This window comes from Pituophis catenifer, unplaced genomic scaffold, assembly GCF_029215685.1.
Source record: "Pituophis catenifer annectens isolate HBS135680 unplaced genomic scaffold, rPitCat1.0.hap2 SCAF_1, whole genome shotgun sequence".
Classification (NCBI taxonomy): Eukaryota; Metazoa; Chordata; class Lepidosauria; order Squamata; family Colubridae; genus Pituophis; species Pituophis catenifer.
The window spans coordinates 200,834,485-200,850,446 of NW_027256881.1; the positions used below are offsets into that span (position 1 = coordinate 200,834,485).

General features: G+C 38.9%; 1 protein-coding gene across 1 annotated transcript in view; it reads left to right on the top strand.

Moving 5' to 3' along the window:
- The first annotated feature begins 436 nt into the window (after window positions 1-436).
- The window catches only part of GRB14 (growth factor receptor bound protein 14), a 41,516-nt gene continuing 25,990 nt past the window's right edge, over window positions 437-15,962 (top strand). Inside the window, exons 1-2 of the mRNA XM_070956963.1 lie at window positions 437-499; window positions 6,942-7,098. Coding sequence (XP_070813064.1) covers window positions 437-499; window positions 6,942-7,098 — 220 coding nt within the window. The remainder of the gene's footprint in view (window positions 500-6,941; window positions 7,099-15,962) is intronic.

Consider the following 15,962-nt stretch of genomic DNA (forward strand, 5'->3'; position numbering starts at 1 on the left):
GCCTTTCCTTTCAAATAAGGGAAAAGGATCTATCTTTGGGGTAGAGGAGGAAGAGAGAAATCGGATGCAATTTCTTGCTTGCAAGTAGATGAAGGCATAGCTGAGAGAAAGGGGCTTGGGCTTTGAAATATCTCCCTGAGTTAAAACTTGTTTCTTTAACCACAATAAAACCGAAAAGTCATAATGTGTTTTCAAGGGCAGCCTTCCCTTGTCTGTTCTGCACCTTCTGATTAGTTGCCTTTGGTCAGTTCTATCTGGACAGTCCTTAATTGGCTTTCTGAAGGAGTATATTCAAATAAACAGCATGCCTTTGATTATCTCTTTCCAATGGCCCTTCGGGAGGTGTGGCTGTCTTGAGAACTGATTCTTCAAGAATTCATCTTTCTTTTGCCAGTAATTTGGACAAGGGACTTTAGTTTAGCTGTCAACAACCAAAATGAACTTGTATGGAAGAAGAGCAACCTTGCCTGTGATTTCTCCAATAGTTTTGCCAAGAAGGGTAGGTGACTTTGTGAAGTGTGGAGTGAGGAAGGGAATGTGTCTGTCATGAAAACACATGCTGTTACGAAGTTAGGTGTAACACAATATACGGAACTGTACAGAAGAGTTGTAGTGGCAGGTAGGAAGGAAAGCTCAGTGGCACAGACTTGGGAGGAACTGTCTCCTCCAGGAAGTGGCCGAGGTGTGGGATATAGAGTGTGTTGGTGGACTCACTTTTTCAGTGCTGTTGTAACTTTGAACAGTCACTAAATGAACTGTTGTAAGTCAAGGACTACCTATAGTCTCACAGCAATGATCATACATAAAAATAGACTCTTTCCTAGTTGTCTGCCCATTAATCACAACAAGAAAAGTTCTGGTTTCGATTGAATCTTAACTTTAAAATTCCTTGTATCAGTGTATAGATTTGAACCCAATTTTTTCTGCCTTTTTACATGTCCACCAGGCATGATAAAATGACCCTTTGTGTTGCCCGCATTTCCAACATAAATTTGAAATGCCCTTATATATTCTGACTATCAAATTCAATTCATGACTGTTCAGAAAAGCTGAGGTAAAAAAGAAATGTTATTTCTAGAGTGGCAATGAGTTTTCAATATATAATGAGATTTGCTCAGTAAAGTCATATGAAATAAATATTTTAACCTGTCTGACTTGCTGAAAGCAATTCAAGTTCTTATAAAAGGATATAAGATTCTGTCCTGCTGCTTAATTCCAAGTGCAAAGGATTTCAAAACGGCTTCTGGATTGTTAGTATTAAGGCTGGTTTATAAGGATGGTAAAGTTAGACATTTGCCTAAGTCTCCAAATCAGTGAAGGTTCTACTACTCTAAAAGTACTACTATTTGCATTTTGCACAGAAAATACTATGTACTATCTAAAAGCATATTCTATTAATATAGCCAACGTTTTTCACTTTGGATGGCCCGCAGAGATTGTTAAACCCAAAAGCTTCAAAATAATGGGGCCCATACATTAGTAAAATATTATTGAGATAAACAAATTATGTATTTTTTAAAGGTTGCAACATAATCCAGTTTGTGTGTGCATGAGTTTTTAATAAGCTGAATCTGGTCCACTTATTGGATTTTGTAAGATTTTATAACTTTGAATATAGGGACTATTCTTTTCACTGGACACGCTGAATGGTTAAATAGTATTTAGTAAAATTCATCAATATATAAATTGACTAACCAAATAAATAAATGCATCATCTTTTTGATTTTGCTGCATACTAATTCTACCAATTTAAGTTAGAAGACTTGAGTGGTAGAATATAATTCATTTAAAATTTCTATTTAATCAAGTGAGGAGTTTTTGGAGCTATTTTTGCAATAGTATATAGCTTATGAAAATATGCTCATATGGTGCTGGAGAATAGTTAGAATGCTTCATAGATTGGTCTATTAATGTCTATTCAAAAATAAATATCATTTATCACCTGGGTCATGCATAAGAATAAATCATATATTTTGGCTTGGTGAACCCACCCATCATGACTTAATGTTGTATTTAAACCAAAATACCATGATTTACTGAAGAAAAAAATATTATTCCTAGATAAGAGGATATATGATTACAGCTGTTATCTCAAATTCCTTGAGATTTGGGAACAACATATGCAAGTATCTGTGGCTTACCTAAGTCAATGTAATTGAACTGATAAGCAATGAGAAATAAGTTGTCCTGATCAAGCACCTTAATCTCAGGAACTGATTTAAGAATGGATACATTACAGGGGTGGGATTCTACCAGTTTGGACCGGTAGCTCCGACGATCAGCTGGGAGCGAATGGTTTGCTCTGACAATCAGGTCGGCCCAACCACCCGCCCCTGCGCTTTATTTACCTTTATCTTCTCAGCTGATTGGCACGGCAGAGCAGATTGCTGAGCCTCAGCTGTGTTTCTCCCAAGTGGCAACACAGAAAGTATTTGTAAAACTGTGCATGCAAAGTGTGTGTGTGTGCACGAAGCGTGTGATCACCAAACCAGTTGTTAAACCAGCAGCATCCCACTACTGGATACATAAGACAACAGAGGGAGGAAGTTTCATGAAATGATTTGTGAAAGTGCCTATCTATGAATACTACACACATTATAAGAATGGAATAGAATTTGCCCCTTTGCAAATTTATGGAGGCATTTTTCGAATGCTTCCACAAGTACTTTCATAGACATCAGAAACCTGTCAAATATCATTTCAAAACAGTGGATCTTAAAATCCTTGTCCCGATTTCCAGCAGCAAGTTTACAAAGAGAAACTGGACTACTATATCAGTTTTTTTCAAGCTGGCACTTCTGGGTGTGTGGTCTTTAACTCTCAGAATTTTCCAGCTACCATGGCCTTTGCTAAGATTTCTGGGAGATGAAAGTTCACTTATCTGGAGAGTACTCAGGTTGGGGAAAAATGAGTTAGGACATCACAATAAGTGAGAAGCAAGCAGAATAAAATTAGATAGAAATGAGGTGAAGTCCATTCAAAGGGAAAGGCAGCAAAAGACTTTAATAGAAGACAGATCATTTTTTAAAAAAAATCAGGAATAAGGTAAATAAGTCCTCTACTTTTCAAGATAATGTCTGTTTATGTATATAGATGGATAATAGTTACATATATATGTTACAGATCAGCTTTTAAAGTCAAGTATAGGCTGGAGGAATACATCTGAAAGATGTATTTGTATAACAATAATCTGCCCATATACTGCATTACAATTATGAAGAGGTGTGCAGATTTGACCTAAATAACTACTGGGCACATATACCTAAAAATAATTCTGCACAGAACAAAATGCTTTAAGGTTTAAATAAAATTCAGATCTTTTTCCTAATCTCAGATTACCTCGTGATAAATCTATGTACTTTTTTTTTTTTTTGCATGACCGATCTCTATTTTGTAATCTTTTCTGTCATATCCCTTTGCTTCTTCAAAAGCAAAGACACCACAGTGGGTAGTTATTTTAATACTTTTGCACTCTCTATTGTCAAGGCAACGCTTTCGATGACCTTCCCACATTTCATGATAAAGTTGGACTATCAGATATATATTAGAGTATCTGATTGCACAGTTGCACGAATGCCAACAAGTGAAAATATTTATACAACTTCATGGCTTGATGATTCTCAGTAGAACATACCTCCCCCTTGAATGCTTGATTTCTCTTTCCACCTCCATATCCATTTCTTTGAATTATGTTTGTTATAGGGACCAAGAACTTGTTGCTTCATTTGCCAACATTTCAGGGTTCAGAAAAGCATTTTCTTCCTGAGACATGCCCTTGGGATCCAGGAGAAAAAAGAATCAGTGTGGCTGAGAAAATTACTACTCCCATTTCTTCAGCTGAATCCTCTTTCAAATAAATTAAGCCTCCAGAAAATCAGAATCTGATTTTGGATTGTCAGATCTTGAGTAGCCTACTGGACTTTACTTTAGCAAGCAGTAAGTCTTTCCTCTGTGGATATTTGGATTCTTTGGAGAGGCATTGACACAGAGTGGTACAGCGTTGAAATTACATGTGAGAAATTGTTCTCACCTTTGATTGTAACTTGATTCTTACCTTTCTTGAGACAGTTCTCTGCAGATGCTACTAAAATGACTTCATAAATTGTGCATACTTGTGAATTCTGTGGGCTTTCCCCCTGTGAAATACCATAAACTTAAACTTCATATTTTATCCTTTTTTTTACTTAAAAAGCATGTATAAGTGTTCTGGACATTTCATTTGTGATATTTCAACCTCACTTTTAAATCTTCTATTAAATCATATCCAGATCATATCATGTATCATTTTAAAATCACATATAAATAGATCAGTTGTCAGTTAAAATCTTCCATATTTTACATACAGTATTTCAACATGTCTTGGCTTACTACACATAATGCTGTCCCAGTACACCCAGTGTGGGCTGGGTCATACATGATACTGAATCATGTAGTTGTTGGGTTTTGACTTAATATGTTACATGAATCTAACTATTGTAATTTATATACCCTAGTTTGGCCTAAAATGTTGTGTGAACCTAGGCAATTAGGATTTATGGTTAAATGAAGAATGACTTCACAGAATGTGAGTTTCATTGATAATTCATTTCGGCTGCATGAATCTAAATATAATAGGGACATTTATGTATCATGGTAGGGTAGAGCTATCTAACATGGGTTGCAAAAACATAAACAACCGTTAGATGGCAGCAAGGAGATATAGTGGGCAACTGATATTTGTACCACAGCCATGGTAATGTTAGCCACACACACACAAACACACACTGTTTGCAATTCTTGCATTTCATACATGCAAGTTGAATTGGGGTGAAATGTGTGAGGAGAGACCATACATCCTGCACTTAGTAAACAATGGTTTTTATCCTGATAGGGCCAATAGACTTCTTTTTTTAATTGATTAAAACAAAACAGAATACTAAGCAATTAATGTTGCTTAATGTGGACCCAAATACTGGACTATAATGTGTCATATGTTCCTCAGCACCATGTAATAGCGGCATCCCAAAATGAGAAGAATAGGTGAGTATGGATATGACATTCTCTTGCTGTCCTTGTGGTGAATGGAATGGAGGGGAGGGTGAGGGAGGGGAGAGGAGAGGAGGGGAGGTTTGTTCTACAAAGCTCCCACTTCTGCTAAAACTCAGAATCTTTGTGATTAGATTATAAGGAACAAGCTATAAATCAGACCATTGAAATCCTAACCCTGTCTACTGTAGGATTTCAATAGCATTTAGTCCGATGAAAAAGATCCCTATATAGCAGGGGTGGGCAAATGTGGCCCTTTTACAACCTGTGGACTTCAACTCCCAGAATTCCTGAGACAGCCGTCTCAGGAATTCTGGGAGTTGAAGTCCACAGGTTGTAAAAGGGCCACATTTGCCCACTCCTGCTTTATAGTCGTAGTCTATCCAGAGCCTTTTTAAGTGGAGATACCGAGGGTTGAATCTTGGATCCTTTGCATACAAAGCAAGTGTTTTGCCACTGAGCTATGGCTCTAAACAGTTATTAAATGTATGATGATATTGAGGATCACATACAGCACAATTCTTACTGTGGATGGTTTTTTTCTATGGCCTGAAACTGTCACCTACTAATGAAACTAATATTTTAATTGTGGGTAAGAACACACACACACACACACACACACACACACACTGCTAGTCTTGTGACTGTAATAAAAGGAAATACAAAACTCCATATAATCAAAAGAGTGCAGCCTCCTCAGCTGCTGCTAATTTGGGGGAAATTAAATTACAATTCATTTTAATTAGATTTAAATTAAGCCTGATAGCTTTAAGCATGGATAAAGCAGAAGTGGGAAGATGATAAAATCAGATAGACAGACAGACGGATGGTTAGATAGATAGATAAAAAGCTAGGCTTATAAGAAATTAATGTTTCTTAATTGTGTGGGTTTTTTTTTTTTTTTTTTTACAATGAACATTTTTCTCTTGGCACCTCTTATATATGTTCTCTCAGTACCTACAACAAAATCCATATCCTCAGTCCAACAAAGATTACACATCGGAATTGCTCCCAGAGTAACACTGGGCCAGTTGTTTTCTGTCAGCCCCGCTTGCCATACAGGGATGTTATTGTGAAGAAAAAGGGACCCTTGTGTTGGCTGTCTTGATTTTCTAGAGCAGGGATGTCAAACTCAATTTCATTGAGGGCCACATCAGGGCTGTGGTTGACCTCGGAGGGGCCGGGAGGGCATGGCCGACTGGGTGGGTGTGGCCAATTGGGTGGGCTTGGTCAGCTTGACACTACTCCCCAAACTGCTGGCATGTTTCCTCTTTGCATTGGGTAGACCAGGCCAAAGCGACACAGGCCGGCCCCTTACATTTTCCAGAATGGCCCTGCGGGCCATATCCTACCCGCAGGCATTGTGTTTAACACACCTGTTCTAAAGGATTGTGGGAATATAAAATTAATAAATACAGGTAGTCCACTACTCATAACAGTTTTTATTTTTATTTTTTTATTTTATTTTGAATTTGTATACCGCCCTTCTCCCTGAGGACTCAGGGCGGTGAACAGCCAAGTAAAAACATCAAGTACAAATATTAAAATACAATTAAAAAGACAGTTTGTTTAGTGACCGTTCGAAGTTACAACGGCACTGACTTTCTGACAAGCAAAGTCAATGGGGAAGCCCACTTAAGAACAATGTTACTAACTGCAGTGATTCACGTAACAACTGTGGCAAGAAAGGTCATAAAATGGGGCAAAACTCATTTAACCATCTCACTGAGCAGAAATTTTGGGCTCAATTGTGGTCATAAGTCAAGGACTACGTGTACTATTACTTTGCTTGTTTTTTTTTTTTTCCTTTGGGTAGTAAATCAGCATAAACCAAGTAACATAATCATAGTAATGTTGGCAAGAAATAGTATTACATATTAATGCTATGTTCCATGTCTTTTTCTTCTTTTTAATAGGTAATTAAAGTATATAGTGAGGATGAAACCAGCAGAGCTTTTGAAATACCAAGTGATATAACAGCCCGAGATTTGTGCCAATTGCTAATACTAAAGAATCATTACGTTGATGATCATAGCTGGACCCTCTTTGAACGTCTCACTTATTTAGGTCTTGGTAAGTATCACTTGCTTTTAAAAGCAGCAATATTTGTTGGGTATCTCTAATGGAGTGGAAAATTGAGGAGGCAGAGAGTAAGTCTACAGTGTTAGAGGCATTTGTATCCATTAGAAACAATGTGGTAGGATTTACTTGCAAATGCATATGCTCACACCAAGGACTTTAATCCTCAGATGCCCAGATTGTAAAAAAATGAGCTAAATCCTCCCCTGGCAGCAAATCCATAGCAAATCAGGACAACTTATGGTAAATCCCACCCTGTCGTAATGTCACTGCACAAACCCCTCCTTTTACATGTCTATATCGGGATGCCACTGCAAGACAGCTTCCATAGTGATACCACTTCACATGCTCGTATACTGCATATCTTGTTTCTTGTGTGCTAACCCCCCCAAACCACCCCCCCCCAAAAAAAACCCCAAATCCAACAACCCAGGCCTTTTCACACAGCTGGTTTTATTTTCTGTTGGTAATTGTTGTCAGTTGCTGGCTGAGGAAAGACTTAGCTGCAGTCTTTAGATGCTTGTTTTCCCTAGCAAGGAACAATCAAAACACCATATATTTATGTATATATTTAGTCTTTTGCTTGGATTTTTTGGGGAAAAAAAATTATGGGAATCAAGTTTTGTCAGTTGACTTCATTAGTTACTGGTATATTGTAATGTGGACACCCACCCCAAAAACCAAATAGTTTTCCCTATTACCAAGGCTATCCGAATTCAGCTCTTCTTTAAACCTTGTCCTTCTGTTTAAGAACACCTTGCTTTTTCTCTTTACTTATTTATTTATTAAATTGATATGCTGCCCATCTCATTAGCGGGCAACTCAGGACAGCTTATAAGAGAATAAAAGCGAGAATATAGAGACATTAAAACATTAAAAGCATTGCAAACATTAAAATAAACAAGTATTGGCTAAAACTCGGAACCAGTACACGAACGAAATGGAGGTGGCTCTTTCTTAGTGCATTAGCCACCCCCAGCATGGGACACCCCCATCTGGGCTTCAAGCCAATCAACCAGGGATAGGTTTTGAGACCCTTTTGGAAGGCCAACAGAGTGTGGGTGAATTTTGCCTCCAGTAACATGATGTTCCAAAGAGTGGGGCCATAGCAGAAAAGGCTTGTCTTTACTCACGGTTACTATCCCTAAATATTAGTTAGTTTAATAATCAGAAATCTGCAGCATTCTTTGGCTTGATGCAAATGAATAATAATAATATTTCCTGCTGTTGTGATATGAAAAACACACAAAACTTTACTGTAAACTTGATTGAATATAGCTTTAAAAATAGGAGACAAAAGACCTCCTCCTTCCAGTGTCTGGGGGGAAATTGGACAATTTGGGCTCTGCTTTTGGCATGAAGTATCCATACTTGGCAGCTTTGCGCTATCCACTTCAGTCCCTGCCCTTAGCTTCACGTATAGTTTGTTCCCATCCAACATTTTCCAATTTCTGGCTTGCAAGGAAAGATGAGATTCACTCTGGGTAAAAAGCTAGAGTGAGATTTTAATTTGAGCAGGATGATAATTAAGTAATCCCACCATGTTTACCCTCCAACTCTTTCATCATAGTTATCCGCCTGGGAAATAGGTTGAATTTCTGAAAAACAGAATTAAGTTTCTGTTAATTCTTAACAGAATTAAGTTCCCAGCAAGATATTCCAAATTCACTCTTAGGTGCTTATTAATTCATTTACTTTATTTACATACTGTCTCTTTCCACATGATCTGTGTTGTGTTTTGCTGACTAATCCATTCAGTTCTTTAGAAATGTGTTCTCATGAAGAACCAATAATAGAAGAGACAAAATTCTGGGGAACATGGAGGAAGCAAGAGGAGGTTGGATTTGTTGAGAAATCAGGTTCCAGAGATTGAGTGCACACTTTTACCAATGTAGAGTTTGCCTGAAATTACATCATTTTTGTTGCTAAAATGTCCTAACAGTTTGTGGAAAACAATCCTAGTATTGGCCCCAATAAGGTAAAATTCACCCACCTGTGTTCTCAATAGATATAGTTCATTCTTATTCCCAATGTGTGGAATATATTATGGTTTCCATCTCTGATAATTATATCTACTGTTGATCAAGACTTGCTCCTAATTGTAGCATGATGCATTTGTATTGTGCCCACTAGAATGTGTGTGGATAGGTGTGCATGCACTACACATATGTGAATTCTATAGTTTTGCAGTTATATTACTGAACTAGCCAGGAAGGATAGCTGGAGCCCTGAAGGAGGAAGTCTTTTTTTTACAGAACTTCTATAATTGTGTTTATACACTGAAGTGGTACATATGATTATTAAGATTAAAGAAAATAGACATTTAAAATGCGGCAGCCAAATAGTGTAAAATATGGTACTTTCCTTCTCCTTTTTCTCCCACTCATTGCCACACTTAATGACAAACAATAACTTACTATGCATGTCTGAGTTCCAAAATAATTTAACTGGTCAAACAAGCTAAGCCAATTCAGAAGAGTTTTCCTCAAGTCCAGTTGCATTAAAGATTCAAGAGATACAGATCACAGAACATTCTAGCATTCATATTCTCCATGGGTATCTTCTCCAGCATAAGTATACTTTTGAAGTGGCAGTTCAGTTTAATAACAGAACTAAAACGTATGAAAGAAAAGAAAACTTAATACTGTTTTTGCACCTATTAATGCACAGATTAGGCTTTTAAATGTCACTTATTTCTCCTTGCCTGGAAAAGGAGAGAATACAATAAGGGTGCTGCATGAATCAGATCAAACACATTTTTCAGCCTTGTTTCTAACAAAGAAGCTGAGAGAGGAAGTCTTGAAGTGAACCTGACTGAACACAGGTACATGACCATGTTCATGAATAGCGATAAAGAAAGCAAAACATGTTTATTTCTCCTCTTTATTGCAATGGAGGACTGTTATCCAGTGGCCCTGTATGGTAATGAATTCCCATCTGGGCAGTAGTGAAATGTAAAATTTGTTACTACCGATTCTGTGGGCGTGGCTTGGTGAGGGGTAATGTGACTGGGTGGGCGTGGCCAACTATTTTTTTTTTTTTACTTTTAAAAGCATTTTTTCTACAACCTCTTTGGCCGAAGGAATTGTAAAAAAAATGCTTTTAAAAGACTCTGATGATCCCAGCTGAGTTGCCTGATCGTCAGAGGCTTTTGTTTTCTTTTAAAAGCATTTTTTTTTTTTTTTGCTTTTAAAAGAAAAAAAAGGCTCTGACGATCAGGCAACTCAGCTGGGATCGTCAGAGCCTTTTAAAAGCCTTTTAACAACCTCTTCGGCCAAAGAGGTTGTAGAAAAAAATGCTTTTAAAAGGCTTTGATGATCCCAGCTGAGCCGCACAATCATCAGAAGCTTTTTTTTTTTTCACTTTTAAAAGCATTTGAAGAAAAAATGCTTTTAAAAGTAAAAAAAAAAGCCTCTGATGATCATGTGGCTCAGCTGGGCATGGCGGGTGGCAGGGATTTCTGCTATCGGTTCTCCGAACCACCTACCGCCATCGCTACCAGATCAGGTGATCCGGTCTGAACCGGGAGCATTTCACCCCTGCATCTGGGGTAAAAAAAAGTCCCCTCCAGTTGCTATGTCCAGTTTGTGAAGCATTGTACTAATAGTCACTCAGATTCACTGTAGCCTTGACTTCATATGGACAGATTCTTTGGTGGTGACTGAGGCATTACCCTGTTATTTGAGACCCCCTTGGTCTTGTGACTTCCAAAGAATTGGATAAGATGCTGCCTCAGTTGCCCTGTGCCATGGGTCTCCCAGCTTGTACAGGGAGGGGAATGGTTACTAGTTGGGCTCTGGGAATTCTCAATTCCGCCTTCTGAAGAAGTCATCCCTAGACCTAGGGATGTTAGACAACTATATGTTGGGAAAAGGTTGTTGAGGAAGTGGATTATCTGGCGTCCGCAATGGTGCAATGCAGTGGCGCAGTGGTTAGAGTGCAGGACTTCAGGCTACTTCTGCTGACTGTGGCTGACTGCAAATTTGGCAGATTGTTGGGGGCAATATGCTGACTCTGTAAACCGCTTAAAGAGGGCTGTAAAGCACTGTGAAGTGGTATAGAAGTCTTAAGTGCTATTGCTATTGCTTTTCAGTCAGGATTCAGGCCCAGTTTTGGGGTGGCATTGGTATCCTTTTGGACTGCCTGCAGGGGTTGGGGGCTAGAGACATTATTTCAGTAGTTTCACTCCTGCCATGTGGGGTATGCCTCTGCCTTTCCCGGGGTCTGGATGGGAGAAAACAGATTGAAGTTGAACCCTAGCAAGTTGGAGTTGTTGATACATCAAGAACCCCTGTTACTACCAGAGTTACTCCTTCTTGGGCAAGCACTACCTATTGGCCCATAGGTTCATGACTTGCGGTACTGCTGGACTCACAACTTCTTCTGCATCAACTTCAGTTGGTGTACCATTGAAGCCTTACTTAGGGCGGGAGGACTCGACAGCAGCAATTCATGCTCTTATTTCCCTTGCCTAGACTACTATAATGTACTTCATTTGGGGTTTTCCTTAAAGAAGTTTGGAAACCACCATTGGTTCAAAAATGCAAGAGCTTCCCTACTTTCAGATTCCAGATATTGGGAACACAGCAATAGTTTCACAAATGCTGCATTGGTTGCCAATTAATTTTGGGTTCAATTGAAGGTATGGGTTTCGGCCTATAAATGCCTTCATGGTTTGGCATCCAGATACCTTCAGGACTGCCTTTTCCCACCAACTTCACCTTGACGAATTTGATCTAGAAGGCAGAAATTGCTGTAAGTTACCCATAACATTTCTCATAACATTTAATAACAGATAATATCTCATAACATTTGGAGGCCAGAGGTCCCATTTTTCCAATAGTGTTTAAGAGCTTCCTTATAGAGATCAGGCTGGCATCCTCTTGGTTGGCTTTTCTCAAGCTTCTAAAGACCTTTTCCCTTGATCTGAGTTTTTGTTGCCCTTTATTCTCTTTCTATTCTAGTGTTGTTGCAGTTTTATTTTTATATGAAATTTGTTTTATATTGTATTTTTCTCTGTAAGCCACAAAGATTTGTTTTGGATTCTACATGTAGTCCTTGACTTACAAATGTTTAGTGACCATTCAAAGTTACAACAGCACTGAAAAAAAAAATGACTTATGACCATTTTTCACACTTATGACCATTGCGACATCCTCTTGGTCACATGATTTACATTCGGATGCTTGACAACTGACTCATATTTATGACGGGTGCAGTGTCCTGGGGTCATGTGATCCCCTTTTGCGACTTTCTGACAAGCAAAGTCAATGGGGAAGCCAGATTCACTTAACAAACATCTTACTAACTGATTCACTTAATAACTGCGGCAAGAATGGTTGTAAAATGGGGCACAATTCACTTAACAAATTTACCACTTAGCAACATAAATTTTGGGTTCAATTGTGGTCATAAGTTAAGGACTACCTGTATTGGCATACAAAATATATAATAAATAAATGCTAGCCTGATTCAAAGAGAGTTTGAATTGTCCTGATAATGGAATATGATCACAATTGGTGCTACCTTCTGCTACCATATATTTCCTTCCTGCTGCTCTCAGACCTTGCAAGATGCATTTTTCATTATCCTCACTTGTTGCACATATCAGTGAGGCAAGGTGGCTTATGATCTATCATACCCTGTTCTTTGCCTTTCACAGCAGACTATTGAGATATGGCCATACAACTCATCCAAAGTTTCCAGATTTTTTTTTTTTTAAAAAAAACTCTATATACTGGGGAGGGGGAGAATAATTCCATAATTTATATTTACTTTCACATACCTTGACCTTAGGGTCAACCCAACATAGCCAGTCAAAATATTGTTGCAAGGGCATTGTTGACTGTCCTGGGTTTACAGAAGTGTTATCCTACTGCATATTTCTGTGGGGACAGTAGATGCTGCCTTCTAAATTACATTTTCTTCTACTGAAAGAGACCTGTCAGCATCCTCTTACAGGGTCATAAATTATCCCAGTGCAATTTGATTTAAAGTCCGCTAACACAATAGAGGAATTCAAAACTACAGCTGTCGAACTTCTGAAAACCTAAATCAAACAATACTGTTTTGGCAGCATTTTAGCCATAGTCCACACGCTGGTGTTTAAAAAAGAATCATGGAAGTTGAGAGAGAGAGGGAGAGGGAAAGGAGAGGGGGAGAGGAGAGAGAGTGGGGAGAGAGAGAGGGGGAGAGGGAGGGAGAGAGGGAGACTTTTAAAGCTGGGCCTACGTTAGTAATGTTTGCTTAGGCTTATGAGAGCAAGTGCTTTAGGGGAATATAATAGTTTATGCCTAATGTATAATTGTGAAATATACCCCTAATGTGGAATTCATTTTAGTGTTTTTTTTTTTAACAAATGGTTTCAGTACCTTCCGTGAACAACTTTCAATAAGACAAGCAATTTAAAATAAATGAGAGAGAATAGCAGTTACTGAAAGCGGCATAAAATAGCTCTTTGCAATCCATTGCAATCCTTCATTTACTACAATTCCCATCGTGTCTGGGAATGCTTTCTGTGTACAAAGACATCTTTCTCTGGATCCTTTTCAGCCACAATGTAAAGTTTGAGAACCTCTCTTTCCCTTGTATCAATATTAATTACAATTATTTTACAGCTTCTGTTCATCCTCTCTTCTTGTCGGTACTAAATTATCTTCAGTCATTGGCATTAACAAATACAGTAAGTTAAAATACTCAGAGGGAGCAAAAAGAGAAACACCCCGCCCCCCAGAAACCTATGAGAGCTGTAACTGGAGTTCATGATTAAAACCTATCTTTAATGTGTTACAGAAGTGCAACAGCAGATTTTCTCAATCCATGCCTTTATACCAAATTTATCTTCTTGTCTTCCTTAAAGGCCTTTAAACTTTCTGAATTGGTTTCTGTTATAGAGTGCAACTCCTGTTTGGATGGGTCAGTGATCCCATCATCCTTTCCCCAAGAGTCAGGATTCACATTGACGATGCTTGGCGATGATTTCCATTGGAATGCAATCCTACACATTGGAAGAAAGGTCTTTTCTCTTGGGAACTTAGATCCGCAGGAAATCAGAGTTGTTGGGCAGAACAGAACCTTCCCTAACAGCGGTTTTAAACCCCCCCCCCCCAATCTGAGCCTTTCCAAAAAATTGGGACACTGCTGATCTAGGTTAGGGTTCAAAGCTTGAGTTGTTGGGAGTCAGGCAGCATACAGATTTAATAAGGAGGTAAATAAATTCATGGGAATCTCAGATCTGAAATGTGCAGAGAGCACCAAGCTAAAGAAAACTGTCTGCCTTCACAGAAGAAGTTACTAAAAGTTCTGGGCATCTGTATAAAGCAGTGGTGAAAGACACCTGCTATTGTTTGACTAGAAACCCAGAACCAAACACAGCCGTCTTTGCCACAATTCAAACACCTACCACAAAGGCCTGGAACAGTCCTCTTAATTCTATTAATGGTCTTAAATGACCTTTCCCCCATCCCATTGCTTCCTTCCAAAAGAATATTCTGCCCCATTTGGAAATTCTGGAAAAAGGAAGTTAAGCGAAGCAAATACTGTACAGTGCTGTTTTTGAAGTAAGTAGCATAGAAAAGGAAAATGCTGTTTTCATCAAAGAATTCAGTGCTTTATTTACCAAAGTCAAAGGTATTGCAGAAGCATGCACGCGCGCGCGCACACACACACACACACACACACACACACACACACACAAAGAAGATTAAACACAGGAAAAGAACTCACAGCTGGGGTTTAGCACAACAAGCCCATGATGCATAACACATCTTCAGCTCTGCTAAGTAGTCACCTTGACAGGTAGAGAAGCATGCTTGATATAGTTGCCTCTAATTTTCTCAGTTGCTATCACAACTGCGAAAATAATGTTAATAATAATAATAATAATACTGTCACATTCCTTCACAGTTCCATGCAAAACCTCTCTTGAAGACCCCTGTACAATGAGCAAGGCAGGGGATGATTCAAAAGGACTGATCTCTGTTTTTGTCATTGTGTGAATCTTACGAAATGTATCAGGTTGCTTCCCAGTAGAAAACGGTGAAAAAAATGTGCTTTGGTTTTTCTAGTTTGAGAATAAACAATTCATGATAAGATAGCAGTTTCAAATTCTTTTACTAACACTCGGCAGCTGCTCCAGGGCTTGGAGGTCTAAACTTGTGAATCGTAGTAAATTGAAAATGAGATTTTTATTGCAACAGTAATGTCAGATTTCATAATAAATGTATGTGCTAAATGTTTACGCACCATATTAATTATTAGAAAATCACTCTCTTCTCTTTGCTGTGTACTCCCATCTGCTTTTAACCTTGATTTGTGCAGCTATAATACGCCCAGCATCAGTCTTTTAACATTTTGCTGCTTGATTATATTTATTTCCAAATGGTTTGGGCAATATAGGAAATACATTTGGAGTGAACTCTACATGGAGGCCCTGGGAAGCTCTACCAATGCATGGTATTCCCCTGCTGATAAGGGTTAAAATTGGTTAGAAGTGACTTTAGAAGGGATAGGTTATATGGGTGCAGAATGCGGCCGTGCATTCTGCATGACTACACCTCTCCTGCATGACTTGCATTGGTTGCCAGTTGCCTTCCGGGTGAGATTCAAGGTGCTGGTGATTACCTATAAAGCCCTACATGGCTTAGGCCCAGGATATTTGGCGGACCATCTGCAGCCAGCAACAGCTTCCCATCGCCCTGTGCGTTCCCACAGGGAGGGCCTACTCAGGGTGCCAACGGCCAGACAGTGTCGGCTGTCTAACTCAGGGAGAGAGCTTTCTCTGTGGGAGCACCCACCCTTTGGAATCAACTCCCTCGGGAGCTCCGGGTGGCCCCCGACATCGGCCTGAAAATGTGGCT